The following is a 17,955-nucleotide window of genomic DNA, read 5'->3' as shown; positions in this document are numbered from 1 at the left end:
TTCTCCTGCCTCAGCCTCCCGAGTAGCTGGGATTACAGGCACGTGCCACCATGCCCAGCTAATTTTTTGTAGTTTTAGTAGAGACGGGGTTTCACCATGTTGACCAGGATGGTCTCAAACTCCTGACCTCAGGTGATCCGCCCACCTTGGCCTCCCAAAGTGCTAGGATTACAGGTGTGAGCCACCACACCCAGCCAAGAATGTATTTTATCCCAAGTTTTTATATTGGTTACATGTTGAACTGATAGTATTTTGGGTTAAATGAAATATATTATCTGTTGTCTTTTCCTTTTGCTTTCTTTTTTTCCTTTTTTAAAGATAGAGTCTTGCTCTTTACCCCAGGCTAGAGTTCGGAGGCATGATCATGGCAGCCTCAACCTCCTGGGCTCCAGTGATCCTCCCATCTCAGCCTCCCAAGTAGCTGGGACTACCGGTGTGTGCCACTACACCTGGCTAATTTTTGAGTTTTTTGTAGAGACAGGGTCTCACTATGTTGCCTAGGCTGATCTCAAACTCTTGGGCTCAAGTGATCCTCTTGCTTTAGCCTTGCAAAGTGCTGAGATTACAGGACTGAGTCTGGCCAGCTTTTTCTTTTTACTTTTCAAAATGTGGCTAATAGAAACTTATGAGATTATATATATGGTTCATATTACATTTCTTTTGGACTGTGCCAGAGTGAATCAGATAAGCTTGCATTTTAAAATCCTAAGGGTGAACACAATAGAGATAGAACACAAAGAATTGGGGAGGGGGGCTGACTGAAATTACATATGTGTAATCCAAAAGAAGGAAGAAAAAAAGGAAAGAATAAGACACAAAGTGAGCTTATGTATTAAGAGTGAGGAAAGGTTCTGTGAAGGGTTCCTTAGAACCTTTAAAGGTAGGATTTTCTTGTCAGGTTGCAGGAAAGAGTGGCATTGTTCTTGTTCATTTTGGGTAGAGAAAGCTACAGTAACAAGTAATGATGAGGAAAATTGGGATATGTTGAGGAAGTAAGTAGGTTGTTGGAATGTATGTAGGTTGAGTTAGAGTAGCTGAAGACAAAATTTAAAAAGTAGGCTTCGTCAGTAATATGGAGAGTTTTGAGTGCAAAGGATTTGCAGTGAGGACCTTTGAAAATTTGATCCTTGTTCTCCTATCAGTATTTATGTTTAAATAAACTTGATTCTTTGTGAGTATTGTTATATATGTTTTCATAACTACTGTTATAGTAGCATTTTTTTTTACTAGCTTGCTTTCAAGCCATGCTATTGATTAAATATTTATGGGCCATTTTAAGGCTTCTGTTCTTCATTTGTGATGAACTTCTGAGGAAGAGTCAGGTTTTTTAAGTGTTGAACTCCCTCTAATAATAGTTCCACTTTCCTTAACTTCTCAAGAAGATATTTTGCTATTTGATACAGGTAGTTGTGTAGGCAAGCTGTTACCAGGGTTTCAGGTAAGACATACCTGTTTGCTATTTGTTTTAAGCAGACTCCTTCCTCATTTACTCAAATTGTAGCAAACACATACTATACCCATTTCCAGTTCTTTGTCTTAACAGTTCAACTATTAAAAAAAGGAGTGATACGGCCGGGCGCGGTGGCTCAAGCCTGTAATCCCAGCACTTTGGGAGGCCGAGGCGGGTGGATCACGAGGTCAAGAGATCGAGACCATCCTGGTCAACATGGTGAAACCCCGTCGCTACTACAAATACAAAAATTCAGCTGGGCATGGTGGCGTGTGCCTGTATTCCCAGCTACTTAGGAGGCTGAGGCAGGAGAATTGCCTGAACCCAGGAGGCGGAGGTTGCGGTGAGCCGAGATCGCGCCATTGCACTCCAGCCTGGGTAACAAGAGCGAAACTCCATCTCAAAAAAAAAAAAAAAAGGAGTGATACATAATATATATGTATATATACTCTTGCTTGGCTTTGATTTGAATTTGTAAGGTGTTTTTAAAAAATACTTTGCATTGTTGCAATGATTGGGTTTCAGCCCCTTTTGTACTTAAGTGATGATGAACAAGTCTTTTATTCTCTTAATTTCCCTTTCCTAGTTTGTAATATTGAGGATAATAATTCCTTACTTGCATGATTGTTGTGAAGATTGAATAAGACAGTAATATTGGTAGGAGCTGGTACAATTCAAATATATGTGGGTTTAAATACCAAAATTCCTCTTTAAAAAGTTTGGGCTGAAATGGACACTTTTTATGTAGACGTAGTATTTAAGAAACATTTAAATTACAGTATATAATGTCTTAAAATAGTATAATAAATGCACAGTGAAGCTTTTTATAGCTTTGTGTGTTTGCAAATTGTCTGGTTTGATTTTGAATTGTTAGCAGGTTTTAAAAATATGTTTATGAAGTGAAATACTCATTTTGAGATTGCTGTTTATCAACGCGCCTTGCGATACTTTAGAAAAGAATGCTTTGTTTCATATTCTTTTCCCAGTATTTTATGTCTAGTAACTCATATGAAAAAATGATTAGATAAGTGTATTTTTTATATGCTGATTACAGCATTATTTAAATAGTAGAAATAACAAATGTACAGTGATAAGAAAATGGATAAATTCTGTTCATAAACATTACAAATGGTGTTTTCTAAATTTTTTTGTATATGTTAAAAGTAGGATTAAAAGTAACTTTGACAAATATATACAATTTATATGTGTCCCCAAAAGCTGGAGGGCAGTATACCAAAATAGTTTTCTTCAGGTTGATGGGATTAAGTTTTCATAATCTTCTCATTTTTTTATAATTGTTTTCTATTTACTTTCTCTATATTCCACTTTTTAAGTATTTTATGATTAAGTTATTAATATTGCTTGATTGGTTAAACATTCTTTTTCTTGTTTCTTTAAAAAACTTTTCATATTATAACTTAAGGTAAATCTTTTTGTGGTAGAAAAAACATAAAATTTACCATGTTAACCATTTCTAAATGTACACTTAAACTGTTTAAGTATTCTTATATGTACTTAATAATAATACATGGTTGTGAAACCCATCTCCAGAACGTTTTTCATTTTGGAGAACTGAAACCCTATACCCATTTTAAAACTCCCCTTTTGTCCTCCCCCTTTCCCCTGATAACCAGCACAGAAATAACAAATGTACAGTGATAAGAAAATGTGTCTATGAATTTGAGTACTTTAAATACATCACATAGGGTGAATTATACAATATAAATTAAGAATCCCTAATCTGAAAATCCAAAGTCTGAATGCTACAAAATCTGAAACTTTTTGAGCACTTATGTGATGCTCAAAGGAGGTACTTAATGGAACATTTTGGATTTTAGATTTTCAGATTAGGAGTGCTCAGATTGTGTTTGTCCTTTTGTGACTGGCTTATTTTCACTTAATATAATGTCCTCAAGGTCCATTTGTGTTGTAGCATGTGACAAGATTTCCTCCCTTTTTAAGGTTGCATAGCATTCCATTGTGGTACACGAAAGTTCATTTGAAGCCCCCTGTGTCATAACTCAGGTTTCCATAAGAAAATACCATAGACTCAGTGACTTAAAAAACAGAAATTTATTTTCTCACAGTTTTGGAAACTGGGAAGTCCAAGATCAAGGTATCAGCAAGGTAGTTTTCCTTCAGAGGCCACTTCTTTTGAAGTGAAGCCACCGTTTTACTTTGTGTGCTTCACATGATCTTTTCTTTGTGAGCACACTTACGGGGAGTGGGTGGCAAAAGCTCTATGGTGTTTCTTCTCATAAAGGCATTAACCCCATCATGAAGGCCTTACTTTCTGATCTCATGAAATCCCCCAGTTAACTCCCAAAGGCTCTATTTCTAAACTGCATCACATTTTGGGGTTAGGGTTTCAGCATGTGACTTTTGGGGAAACATAAGCATTCAGTTTGTAATACTCTGCATGTAGTTGACCTGTATTTCCACTCCAGGTAATTACTATCCCTAATTTGATGTTTGCCATTCCCATAAATTTCTCTTTTACTACATGTTTATGTATTTTTATCTTAAGCAATATATGGTTTTGTTTTGCATGTTTAAACTATGGATTACTGTGATGCTGTATGTATTCTGTAACTTGCTCTTTTTGTTCAGTGTTTGTTTTCTAAGTTTATATATATATCTCTAATTTTCATTGCCATGTAGTATATGATATATAAATATATTATCTTGTTGACAAATGAGGTTATATTTGACAAGATTGATTTGTCAGATATTTTTAATTTTTTTCCATTACAAACTGCTGCTGTAGGCATTTGTATGCATGTTCTAACATGTTAATACAGTATAAGAGTTTGTCATAGATTGTGTATGCTTTTAAATCGATTGAATATTAACATAGTGTTTTCATAGGCGATTATACCAATTGTACTGTTAGTGCTGGATGTAGATTCTTGTTTCTATACATTCTTTGAAAATTGGGATTGTTGGACTTTTTAATTGTTGCCAGTCAAATGTATATGGGAAGGATATCTTGTGGCTTTTGTATTCCCTATTAATGCTTTTATTATTATTATTTTTTGAGACGAAGTTTTGCTCTTGTTGCCCAGACTGGAGTGCAGTAGTGTGATCTCAGTTCACTGCATCTTTCCCCTCCCAGGTTCAAGGGATTCTCCAGCCTCAGCCTCCCGAGTAGCTAGGATTACAGGCATGCACCACCATGCCTGGCTAATTTTGTAATTATAGTAGAGTCAGGGTTTCTCCATGTTGGTAAGACTGGTCTCGAACTCTTGACCTCAGGTGGTCCGCCTGCCTCAGCCTCCCAAAGTGTTGGGATTACAGGCATGAGCCACTGCGCCCAGCAAATTTTTCAATTTTTCAATTTTTTTGAGATGAAGTCTCACTATATTACCCAGGTTGGTTGTGAACACCTAGGCTCAAACAGTTCTCTCAAACTGATATCCTAAAATGCTGGGATTACAGGCATAAGTCACTGTGCTTGGCCTGTTTTGTTATATGTCCTACAGATAACTCCTTCCTCTCTCTGACCTGTTTTCTTTTTACACTAATGAATAGAAGTTGTAAATTCTAATGTAACATTTATGTTTTTCTTTTTTAAAAATATTCAACCTAAGGTCTTACATATGGGCTCATGGATTTTATTTTGAAAGTTTATTTCACATTAGGGCCATAATCTACCTGGAATTTATTTTTTGTATAGCATATGGTACAGGTTTAATTATTTTTTCTATATGGATAGCAAGTTTAGTACTTACTTGATTATTCAGCTTTTCTCCAATGATCTGCATTCTCAGCTCTTCAGGTTTCCATGTATTCACAGAACTGTTTCTGTGCTATGTGTTGTAGCAGTACAACAGTGTCTTAATTACTATAGCATCAGCACAAATATTGGAGTCTTGTACAGTGAGTGTCAAAACTTTTGTTTTTCAAAATTGTCTTGGTGTTTTCTTCACTGTATGTATTTTAAGATCATTTGGATAAGTTTTGTGAAGACTTTTTGGGTCTTATTTATACTTGCCTTAATTTAGTAGTTAATTGGGAGAACATTATATTTGCATTATCAAAATAAAATGGTGATATTATTTTGAGGGGAAAGGCGGAGAACTATAACATTTCTTTGAATAATTTTTCACTTTCTTCCTCATATTTTCTCTAAGAGACATGCTTAATGCAGAAAATAATGTTAAAAGGATTTTAAACAGCTTATATGTAAGGAGTGAGGGAACAGTCATACTTTGACAAATAGTTCAATTTTTCTAAAACTATACTTTCCTAGAAAATTGTTTTATTGAGAGCTTCAGATTTCTCAGAATTTTATAGCATTTTCAAATTCTCGCTTTTATTACTAATATCAAATACCTGTGTTTTCTCCTGTTTCTTGATTTGTTGTAGAATTTATTTTACTGACCTTTTCAAAGAAGCAGCCTTTTTACTTATTTAATTTTTTGTTGGGGGCAGGGGAGGGATTCACTTTAAGTTGATCCTCAACTTCTTTCTTTTCTTGTTTTAAAATGGATTTGAGTTTAAAGGTGATCATAACTTTGGCAATTTTTTTATTTTTAGAGATCTGTTTTTTCTTTTTTGTAAACTTTATTATAAAGGTTTTAAGCTATGCAAAAGTAGAGGGAATAGTATATAGGTTTTTTTCTGTTGGAGAATATTAATGCAAATTGCAGATCATATCGTCCTCAGATATGTCAGAATGTGTCTCTAGCAGATATAATTTCTCTTTTAAGTGTAACATTGGTACCATTGTAAAATTTAAAATAATTTCTTAATGTCGTCTAATCTCCAGTATTCAGAATACTTTTTTTTCATTATTTTTTCTTGCCTTTTCTCTATTGTTTTTATTAAACTGAGTCATATGTATTTCCACTTTTTGGATTCTGTTGATTATACCTCCATGTTGTCATTTCATATGTTCCTTATATAGACAAGTTTACCTGAAATACATGGGGTTGATCAGATTTTGGTTTAATTTTTATCAAGAATATTTTGCAGATACACTTTGTGTAATTCCTATTGTATCTCACTAAGAGGATCAGAATGTCTCTTTACCTCTTCATGATGTTAACATTTATCAGTAGGTTCAGGTGTCAGTTTGATGCATCTGTTACAGAGTGCATCATCCTTTCTCCTAATAGTTTTTAGTAGCTAGTGATTGCATAATTATATTGGGCGTTGCAAAAGTGGTGCTATTCTTTTTTCGTGTGTATATTAGAATTCTTAAGAATTTTATCCATCAACTATTTGGTCATACTTAAGGACCCTTTTTTATAAGAAAAGCAGGAGAGATTTTAACTTCCTATGTTTTCTGATGATTTAGTACCCTAACAAGCAACCTCCAGTATAACCAATATGAGTTCCTTTGGTTGCTGTTAGTATTGTCACGAAAGCAAAGATTTTAATAACATTTATTTTACAGTGTATTGCTGTGATCATTCCTAAAATTTCTAAGCTATTTTATTAAATGAAAAGAGAACAATGCTAAGCAGCTTGTATGGTGTGCTTTTTTTTGTATGAATGTTAAAAACATATATATGTAAGTTTGAGGAAAATAATTGTATGAAAATTCAGAATAAACGAAAGTAAATGAGAACATCTTTATATTTTCTGGGTTGTTAAAAATTTTCTGAGCTAATAGTTGCATTTTTTTAATGTAAAAATGTCAGTGGGGTTATCAGGGCAGATAGATTATAGTCCATGATTCCTCTGATTGTGTATATGCCTGTATTAAAATATGCAATAAATGCGATTTTAAAAAATGTCTTATTACATAGAAAAGAGGACCAGAATACTAGCTCTCCAGGTCTCATATCTTGATCAGAGAAAATTAGCTAGCAAAACAGCCATAACTTAGGGATAGCTTTATTTGTAGGAAGTGTTATTTAGTATGCCATGTTCCAGTAAATATTAAAAGTCATTGCAAAGTGTTTAAAAGAACATCGTATCTTTTTTATATTGGCTATCCGTGTAATGTCTTAATTAAATTATCCTCATCTTATTTTTTTGTGTACATTGTATACACAAAATGTACATTGTGTACATTGTTTATAAAATAGTTAATGTAATCATCTTAATCTACCATTTTGATTGTGGTTTGATTATTCTTTTACTATTTTTACTTGCTAGTAAAGCCTTTGTACCTATTACATTTTGATAAAGATGAATTTTATAACATGCCTAGTTTTACTTAAGTGTCTTATTTAAATTTTCTGATTGTTATTCTTTCTTACTCAGGTTTCTTATTGTCATGGTTTATATCTGTTTTCAGGTGTAGTAGACCTTCCACAAATGTATCCCATTTTGGATGATAAAATACCTGATCACCTTATCCTTATAGTTTTCTCCCTAGTATCTTCTTTGTTATATTAATCAAAGTTTATTTGTGAGAATGTTATGAAATACAAGAAAACGAACATCATGAACCTGCTACTCAAATAAAAAACTTGAATATTACCAATATTGTATTCCGTGTGCAACAATATTGCTTTTTAATCTCCCTTTTTACCCTGTCGTGGGTAGGTGACTGCCACAACTTTTGCCTTAATTTTTCAATATGGATTTTTCATGTAAATGACAAAAATATATTTAGGGTTTTTTTGTTTGTTTGTTTTTTAGTTATGGAAATGGTATGCCCATATAATGTTTTCTGTGTCTTGTGTTTTCATTCAATAATGATTCTAATAAATAGCCATATTTTTGTGAGTAGTTATATAATCATTGCGGTATACTTTTTTGTGGAAATACCCATTTTATCTCTTTTACTGGAAATACGGGTTGATGGACATTTCAATATTTAAAGATTTTGACTTTGGCTGGGCATGTTGGGTCACACCTGTAATCTCAGCACTTTGGGAGGCCAAGGAGGGCAGATCACCAGGTTATGAGTTCGAGACCAGCTTGGCTAACATAGTGAAATCACTGTCTCTGCTAAAAATACAGAAATTAGCTGAGTGTGATGGAGGGTGCCCATAGTCTCAGCTACTTGAGAGGCTGAGGCAGGAGAATTGCTTGAACCTGGGAGGCAGAGGTTGCAGGGAGCTGAGACTGCCCCATTGCACTCCAGCCTGGGTGACAGAATGAGACTCCGTCTCAAAAAATAAAAAATAAAAAAATAAGATTTTGTCTTTAAGAATAATACTTGTGTGAACTTTTTTGTACTTGTTTCCTGGTGCATTTATGCAAGTGTTTTTGAGAGTATATATCTAAAGGTATAGGAATGTATTGCTAGTGTGTAGAGTAAACTTCACGAGACAGCATTAGATTATTTTCCAGTGTATTGTTCCTATTTATGTTCTCACCAGTAGTCCATACTAATTCTTGCTGTTTCAGATCCCTACCAGCACTTGGCTAAGTATTTAATTTCTTAATTTTTAACAATGTGGTGTGTTGTATCTTCTCTAGTCTTTGTCTTTGCCTGATTATGAATGAGGTCTTACATCTTTTTTTCCCCACCTTTATGGCTGTGGATGTTTCTGTTTCGTGAAATTTTGTGAAATGCCTATTTGTGTTTTTTGCTTGATAAAAATTTGAGTTTATTATTTAATTGATTTTGTAGTTTTAAAAAATTGCTAGGGGCAGTGCCCTCTGTAATCTTAGCTATTTGGAAGGCTAAGGCAGGAGGATTGCTTGTAGGGCCCAGGAGTTTGAGGCTGCAGTGAGCTATGATCATTCTACTGCAGTCTAGTTTGGTGGCAGAGCAAGACCTTGTCTCAAAAACGAAAAAAGGGTGTGTGTTTTACAGTTACTGGTTGTCTTTTGGTTATTTGTGTTGCTGGTGTCTTTTCCCAGTCCTTATGCTGTCCTGTCTTGTTCGATCGATTGATCGATCTTCCTACCTACCTTCCTACCTATCTACCTACCTACGTACCTACCTATCTACCTATCTACCTACATGTACAGGCTTGTCACATGGGTATATGGTATGATGTTGAGTTACATGTGCAGGTTTGTTACATGGATATATGGTTTGATGTTGAGGTTTGCAATACAAGTGATCCTATCATCCAAATAGTGAGCACAGTACCCAACAGTTAGATTTACAATCCTTTTTCCCTCCCCGCCCGCCCTCGCCACTAGTTTTCTGTGTATATTGTTGCAGATTAATACACATTCTTAATGTATAGAGTTTTAATATGGCCACAAATTCCTGTTGCATCTTAGACAAAAATCATTTGTATGATCCCATTCTTTATATATTCTGAATTTTCCTTTACTCTTTTAGACATCTTCCATGTTGATTTCTGTAAGTCTTGAAAGAAATTCTTAATAACAGTTTTTAACTTTTCAACTGTTGCTGTGATAGTTTATTATAAAGAAATTTTGTAGTAGAATCTATCAGTTTTTTCTTTCATACTCAGTTTCCTTGTGTCTTAATTTAAAAATTCTTACATACTCAGAATTCATAAAGGTATTATATTGTCTTCTGAAATTTTAAAACATTTTGCTTTTTATGTTTATCTCTGTTAGAAAATTATTTTTGTGTATTGTCTTTGGTAGGGATCCAGCTTCATTTTTCGCCTTTTTTAAGATAGTCAATTAAATGGAAATCTCTGTAGTGACTTTTTCATAGTACAGGTGTATATATCATAAGGTGAAGGCTGAGAAAACTACCATAACAAAATGCAGAACATAGTGGCATAAATAGATGAGAAGATTTTTTTTGTTTGTTTCTTTTTCTCTCATAGGAGAAGTCCTACTGATAAAGTGGTATCAGTCTGCTTCGTAAGGTTATTCACTGGACCAAGTTTCTTTCATACTGTTACTTCACTAATCCCTAGGCTTTTGCTCTTGGTTTCTTGGTCTGTTGATGTGTAATGGTGCTCTCCTTGTTTTAAAAAAAAGTTTTCCCTGTAGTTATCTTATTTTGTCATCTTTTTTAAAAAAAAAAAAAAGTCTGTTTTTGATTTTATTGATCCTCTTCATTGTCCCATTGTTTTCTCTATTTTTATTGGTTGTGTGAGTCTGTGCTTTTGCAAGCCTTTAATAGGTAGGTAGCATTTACACTTGATCTTAGCCAAAAGGCCGAGAAGCGATGGTAGGTAGCATTTTGTCCACCTCTTCATCACCTTCGTTGCACCTCTGTGTTTAAGGGGAACAGAAATACCCATCTGGGTACATATCTTTTTTCCTCTCTGAAAATCTACTTTTCCTTAGAAACTTATTATTCATGTCCTTGCGCTGTGTCTTTCTGTTATGGTTCCCTTGGCTGACATCTCCAGAGGAAAAAATGTTTGGTTAGCTCTCAGTCCCAAATCATAGCAGAGCCCAGAGACTCTTGTCAACTTGAGCCTTCAGTTCTTGGTTGCCTTCTTGGCAGCCCTAGCAGCTCTTCCACTTGGAAGTGCTACATGGTCTTAATAGTTGGACAGGACTATTGTGGCAGAATATGTAATAACGTTGAGAAGAAAAAACAAGAAATTTGTAACATTGAAATGAGTGCCAAATGGCATTTAATCTGTACTTATTTTTGTACTTTTTAAAAAAGTCATTTCTTTCCCTGACGTGTAGAGTGTATCTTCCTATTTCTGCATTTTCTTGTTTCTGTGGGATGTTAGTTACTCATGAAATAGTCATTGGTATTACACAGGAAGAAAAGTTTCTGTGGTTACATTTAATAAGAGACATCAATGCTAGTCTTAACATTTAATTTCTTTTAGTTGAATCTAAGATTGACATTCTTAGGTGAATTAAAAATTTTAAAGAACATGTATTCTTTAGTAGATATTTTGATTCTAAGTACCACTAATTTGATTTGCTTCAGCAGTCATTAATGTAGGGCAGTCATTAATCACTACCGTTGATCATTTATTTCATATACAGTCTAAGTTAAATGACCAGGCTGAAATAGTTCAAGTGAAATTATTCTATCAGTTAATGTGGTAATGTTAACATATATCAATAGTGCTGAATCACTTCTTTTGGGCATAATAGTGGTAAGCTTTTTGCTCATTGGAAAGACAGGCATAATTGCTTTTTTAAAATAAAAATGTAATTTGTAAAAATACTCCAGTAATTTTTGTAAAATCTCAAAATTGCAAATAATTTGACATTATTCTCAGTAATGAAGACTGTTAAATCTGCTCTCTTAACAGTAGCTATAAAATCATTTGAGGAAGAAAAAAGGTTATAAATATAAACTTAAAAAAAAAAGTGGAAAGACTTTTCCATGCAAAAAGATGCATTGCAGGAAGGAGGAAGAGTATCATGCACAGCACACCACAAGTCAGAATTAGAGACTTTGTTTTGTATTTGAGTAGACCCAAGATTCCCCACCCATCATCTCTTCCAGAATTACCTGTGATCTACTGTAATCACAAGTTTTACAGTGGGATACTGTAGATGTATGGAAGGATTTGAATTCACAAATAGTTAAACATGTAAAGAATAAGCTGATAACTGATAATAATACATTTGAAAAGAGGTCAGGTATACTTTTGAAAACTTGGAGAGTTAGTGTTTTTGTGAAATAAGGAAAATACAAGGCATTGACAATATTTTAAGGGTCTAGGAATTTTGTTCAGGTGAGTAAAAATCAAGGATCGCTTCAGTTTTGTTTTTGTTTGTTTTTTACTTTTAGAATATCTGATCTGGACTTCGGTGAATTTATGGAAGGGCTGGCTTTATTTCTGTATCCTGCGGTGGGGGGCCAACTTTGATTGTATATGTGGAGTAACTTGACCTTCAGTTTTTCTGATTTAAGAACAAAGGCAAAATATGTAACAGTTGTTAATAGCATTAATTCATTTACTTAGTCAGATATATGTTGGGACATTGTATTTGGTTGACACTTAGGAATATTAAAGTGAGCACTACTGATGTGGGACATGCACTTTGCCTGGTAATCACTGTTCATATATTATTATATTTAATCCTGTGGGCTGTGATGTAGATGTTATCCCTGTCTAACAAATGAAGAACTTTAGGCTTAGAATGATAAGTACAGTTAACTCCGTAGCATGATTAAGCTGAGCTCCACAGCACCCTTTCTTAATACCATATTGTCTACTTGTCATGAAAACATGAAGAAAGCTAGGAAACATTTTCTTTTGTTGATATGGAGCCAGTAATGTATATCAGTGGTTTTTAAACTTTAGCATGCGTCAGAAACACTTGAGGTTTTTTTTAAAAATCTGGGGTTTTGGACCATACCCTCTTATTCAGTAAGTCTGGGATTAGACTTGAGAACATGTATTATTAGTAAGTTTCCAGGTCTGATCTTTGGATTAGGGACCACACTTTGACTAAAGTATACAATTAGATCTTAGGGACTACACTATGAGAATCACTAGAGTATACAGTTCTGCTCATCATGTCCTTATAAAACTATACCATTCCAAATCTTCCATATCTTGGTTAGAAATTGGTTAATAAATTAAACTTGGTGTAAATATAGTATTAATATGGCTTGAAACTATGATTGTATTTTTCTGTTTTTTTTTCCTCTGTGCATTTGGTGCTAATAAGTAGAAAGCTCTTAAAATACTGAGGAGAGACGACCTATGAATATCTGTTTACTGTTCTCATACTTGTTGTAATACAATTTATTCATTATGAGTTTAAATATAAATTAGCATAAAGCTTATGGTTAATTTGGATTTTTTGGACTTTCTGAAATGCTTTGATAATTCATTATCTCCTTTGCACATTTTTTTCATTTTGATGGTTGCATTTAACTTTTTTGCATTGATTGGTTGTTTAAATCAGCCAGAATTGATTGAACCTATTTTAAATACTAATACCCTTATATGTAAATATACATAACAAAGGCAAAACAGTTGATTTTAGCTAGTTTAAATACTAGTCTATTGGTTCATATTTTTGTAAATACATAGACTATTAAAACAGCTAAAATGTCAATGGCCAGTATGAACAACTGTGCGGTTCCCAAACGGAGGAATGTATAACCTTTTCTCTAAAGAATTTTAAGACATGACCTTATTTTTGCAGAAAAAAATTTTCTCATTCCATAGATTTTTGCCTTTGCTTTCAGCGTTCTAGCCATTGAAGTATATACCTGTTTAATTTTAATAATGATAATATGTTGATATCTAACTCACCAGAATGAAGTTCTGCTTTTCTAAAGACCCAAGTTATCTGGATGAATAAAAGGCCATGGGGATGGAGGATTTATAGAACATTTCTGAGAAAGTCTAGCTAGTATAGCTTTGGTTTGTTTGTAAAAAATTGAGATAGCTTTTGCTTATAGAATCTAATCAGTTTTTCTGTGTATTGTCTTTTGGACTTAGATTAAAATGAAGGGAAAGGAACACTGTTGCTTTTGTGAGAATGGGAGAGGGGTACATGGGAGAGTAGAGGGATGAAATTAATTTTTTATTATAGAGATTGACATTTTTATCTATTCCCAGTAGTGTAACATTTGACATTTGTTTAAGTGAAAGGCTTTAGGTTAATATTTTGAAATTTAAAGATATCTTATGCTAATTTGTTTTTGTTTTTATAGAGAGGATCTGACGAACTACTCTCAGGCAGTGTTCTCAGTAGTCCAAACTCTAATATGAGCAGCATGGTAGTTACAGGTAAGTATTACTCTCTTAGCAGTTTGTCATTTGCCATTTTAGGGAGCAGAATGTTGAACCTCAAATTTAACTCTGTTTTACCAGAAGAGCCTTTCTTTTTAAATGCTGTGTTGAAACATTTTAGAGTAAATTTTACTAGAGTATATATGAGCTGAGTGAAAAAAAAAAAAAACTTAAGTTGGTGACTTCATGAACAAGTTACTCTTGAGTTTGATTGCTTTTCATTTTTGAATCACAAATATATAATTCTTTCTCACATTATAGTCCCCTCAAGTGCCCCTCTGTTATTTTTAGTTTTTTGTTCTTGTGTCATAGAATGTTTTTACTTTATTTATTTATGCCACAAACCCTAAAACCCAAATTTTTGGTAAAAACCAAAGAATTCAGCAGCATAGTTGAAAACTCATTTTTTTGCTGAAACAATATGTTAATTCTTTGAATTGATCCTTTTATGTTATCTACCTGCATATTTAAGATGATTTGTTTAATCTTCAAAGTTAGAGTTTTAAAAAATTACATATGCCTGAAACAATGTTGGTTGTTTTTAGTATCAGTAAACAAATATAGACCAAATTTTAGACCTTAGTTTTATGGCTGATGGACCAATTTTTTTTCTTAGTATTTTGTTTTGTTTTGTTTGAACTTACGTGTTCTCATCTGAATGGAACAAATTTTGAATCTGGGTATTATTACTATTGAAGGAATTTGCCTCACAACTCAACATTTTACATTATTTACCTGAAACCAAATTTCCTTTTTCTGTATTTTAACTTTGAATTATTTGCTTGAGGAACAAATTTATTTTGCCTTAAAAGGATTGTAAAAGACTAGAAGACATTTTGATTTCCCTTAGGTATCTGTGCTTACGTATACATACATACATCTTGACACAAACACACACACATCTCTGACAGTTCAGTTAATTAAAAATTATGGGGACTTAACATAGTCATGATGTGAAGATAAATTTGTCAGTAGGTCATCATCACTGATTTTGCTATGTAATAATTACAAAGCAAAATCATTGGGCCATGATTTTGATAGTCAAAGTACCATGTACACCTAATTGAATGAATAGGCATAAGTGTGTAACTGGCTTGTCAGTTCCTCTTTTTGTTTGTTTTTCCAATGCATATTATGATTGATAATGGGAGTGTTTTCCAAATTAATATTTAGGGCTAATGACAGAGTAGTAGCAGCCTTGACCCCTTTTTCAGTCTCCTCCCAAAACCCAAAACTATGTAACTGAATAAAATATGTGGAACAACTGTTGTTTGGAAGTGATGAGCAGGCGGTATAAGATCATCCTTGAGGGAAGGATAATGCCTGAGCTAAGTATCATAAACACTCTGGCATTTTGCCTTGGACTACTTTACTGCTGTAAACCACAAGAAGTGGAGAACCCAGAGTGTACAGGTCTCACAGAGCTGAAAAGACCAAGACTCGGAATCAGAGCTGTTCAATTATTTGGAATTTGTGGGGAAGTCTTGAAGAAAATAAAGCTGTCTAGGGGTTTAGTAATACAGCAGGGGGCAGAATTTAGTGTGGTCATTCACTTAATTCAGAGTTTTGGATAATGACTGTGTTACATGTATACAGGTCTATCAGAAATTGTCTGCTCTGGGGCTAAATGGTGATTCCATAAGTTGCATAGTACTCTGCAACATTGGAGTTCTGAGAAGTCAGAATGCAGACATCTTGCAGGATACTTCAGACACTCCATTTAGACTACAGAAAGCCCAGGCCTGAATAGATAGGATCATAACCTATGGGAAGTGCCATCTATAAGACTTAAGATAAAAACCAAAAACCTAACCCAATAGGAAGTGAAGGATTCACCAGTTAATCTAATTTAGTTGCCTTCCAAAACAAAACAACACCCTCAAGGAAGACAATATGATATAATTTTCCTGCAACTGTCTTCCATAATATCTAGCATGTCATCAAAAATTACAAGTGATATGAAGAAGCAGGAAAATAAAACATTAACCATAAAGAAACATTTAATAGGAACAGATTCCAAAATGACCTAGAGTTAGAATTGGCAGACAAGGATGATAATTATTTTAAGCTGTAAAGAAAAAGATTGTGTAGATACATTCTAATTAAAAATAATATTTGAAATGATTGGGACAAATTCACTGGTTGGAACTAATAGCAGATTGGAGACAGTAGAAGAAATGTTAGTGAATTTGAATGTAGTTGAATACAGTGATTAAATCTGCCAGGGAGGAGAAAATACACCTCATGGACAATGAAGCAGTCTGACATGTAATTTGAGTTTCAGAGTGAGAATGTAGGGAAAAAAGCATGTATCTCTTTGAGGTAGTAATGACAGAGAACTTCTACAATTTGAATAAAATATATCAATTTGCAGTCTTAAGAAGCTCAGGTAAACTCCCCATGTAGGCTAAATGAAAAGAACTATACTTAGACACACAGTCAAAATACTGAAAACTAGCAGTGAAGAGCAAATCTAAATAGCTGGGAAAAAGACATCTAACAGAAGACCAACACCTTGTACAAAAGGAAAAAAAAGGCAAATTTCTTTAGACTGAACGGGATGACATTAGATAACTTGGATCTGCAGGAGATGAGGAGGAGTACTGGGAAAGGTAAATATATGTATACATTTTTAAAAGGCTCTGTCTTTTCCTCTCAATTTCTTTGAAAGACTTTGTATAAATGACAATTTTGTATTACAGGGTTTAGTATGTAAATGGATGTTTATATAACAACAATTAGTACAAAGTGAAGATAAATGGAATTTTTCAGTGGTAAGGTTCTTATATTTTACATAAAGTGCTACAGTGTTAACGCTAACATAAAAATATTCGGATAAGGTTGCATGTCAAAATTCTAAGTGTAATCACATTTAAAAAGATTTAAAGAAGTATAGCTAAAAGCCAATAGAGGAAGAATTGAAGCATTTACTACCTGTTTTCAAGAATTGCTGCAAAGCTACAGTAATTAAAAATAGCATCAGATTGACATAAAGATAAATAGGTCAGTGAGACAGAGCAGAGAGTTCAGAAATTAACTCACACAATTTTGAATGACTGATTTTTGACAAAGGTGCAAAGTCAGTTCAGTGGAGAAAGAGTAGACTTCCACAAAAGGTGCTGTAGCAGTTGGATCTATCCATATGCAAAAAGTGATTTTGGATCTCTATATCACACTACATATGAAAATTAACTCCAAATGGATCGTGGCCTAAATGTAAAATCAAAAATTATAAAACCTCTAGAAGAAAACATAGTAGAAAATCTTTGTGACCTTGGATTAAGCAGAAATGTATTTGATATGATCCTAAAAGAATAATCTATTAAGAAAATGGATTTTGACGTCAGAATTAAAAACATCTGCCTTTCGAACCAAACTGTTAAGGGAGTGAAAAGACAAGCCGTAGACTGGCAGAACATCATAACAAAACATAGAGCTGATACAGGACTTCTATTCGAATATTAAAAAATTTAATATATGTAAACTGAACAGTAAGGCAACAAACAACTCAATTGGCTAAAATATTTGAACAGATAGTTCACAAAAGGATACAGATGGCAAATAAGCACATGAAAAAGATGATCAGCATCATAGTCATTAGGGAAACGAAAATTAAGACTACAGTGAGATAACATTACAAACCTATTAAATAGTGACTAAAATTAAAGAGTACCATCTTGGAAAGCATGAGTAGGGAAGAATGTGGAAGAATCATAATATTCACAATACTGTTGATGGGAATGTAAAATCATAGAACTACTTTGGGAAACAATTTGGCAGTTTCTCCATGATCCAGGTTATTTGTCTCCTAAGCATTTACCCAAGAGTAATGAAGCCATCTTTCATTAAAAAACTCTCATGTTGGCCGGACGCGGTGGCTCACGCCTGTAATCCCAGCACTTTGGGAGGCCGAGGCGGGTGGATCACGAGGTCAAGAGATCGAGACCATCCTGGTCAACACGGTGAAACCGCGTCTCTACTAAA

At 33.8% G+C, this 17,955-nt stretch overlaps 1 protein-coding gene across 9 annotated transcripts in view; it reads left to right on the top strand.

The window, feature by feature from the left end:
• The window catches only part of PTBP2 (polypyrimidine tract binding protein 2), an 88,562-nt gene that overhangs the window by 13,403 nt on the left and 57,204 nt on the right, over positions 1–17,955 (top strand). For all 9 annotated transcript variants that reach the window (XM_017503786.2, XM_017503781.2, XM_017503784.2 and 6 more), the window contains exon 3: positions 13,893–13,968. In XM_017503786.2, coding sequence (XP_017359275.1) covers positions 13,893–13,968 — 76 coding nt within the window. The remainder of the gene's footprint in view (positions 1–13,892; positions 13,969–17,955) is intronic.

This window comes from Cebus imitator, unplaced genomic scaffold (genome assembly GCF_001604975.1).
Source record: "Cebus imitator isolate Cc_AM_T3 unplaced genomic scaffold, Cebus_imitator-1.0 Scaffold315, whole genome shotgun sequence".
Classification (NCBI taxonomy): domain Eukaryota; kingdom Metazoa; phylum Chordata; class Mammalia; order Primates; family Cebidae; genus Cebus; species Cebus imitator.
Note: the sequence above shows the minus strand (reverse complement) of the source record. Positions and strands in the feature narration are given on the sequence as shown.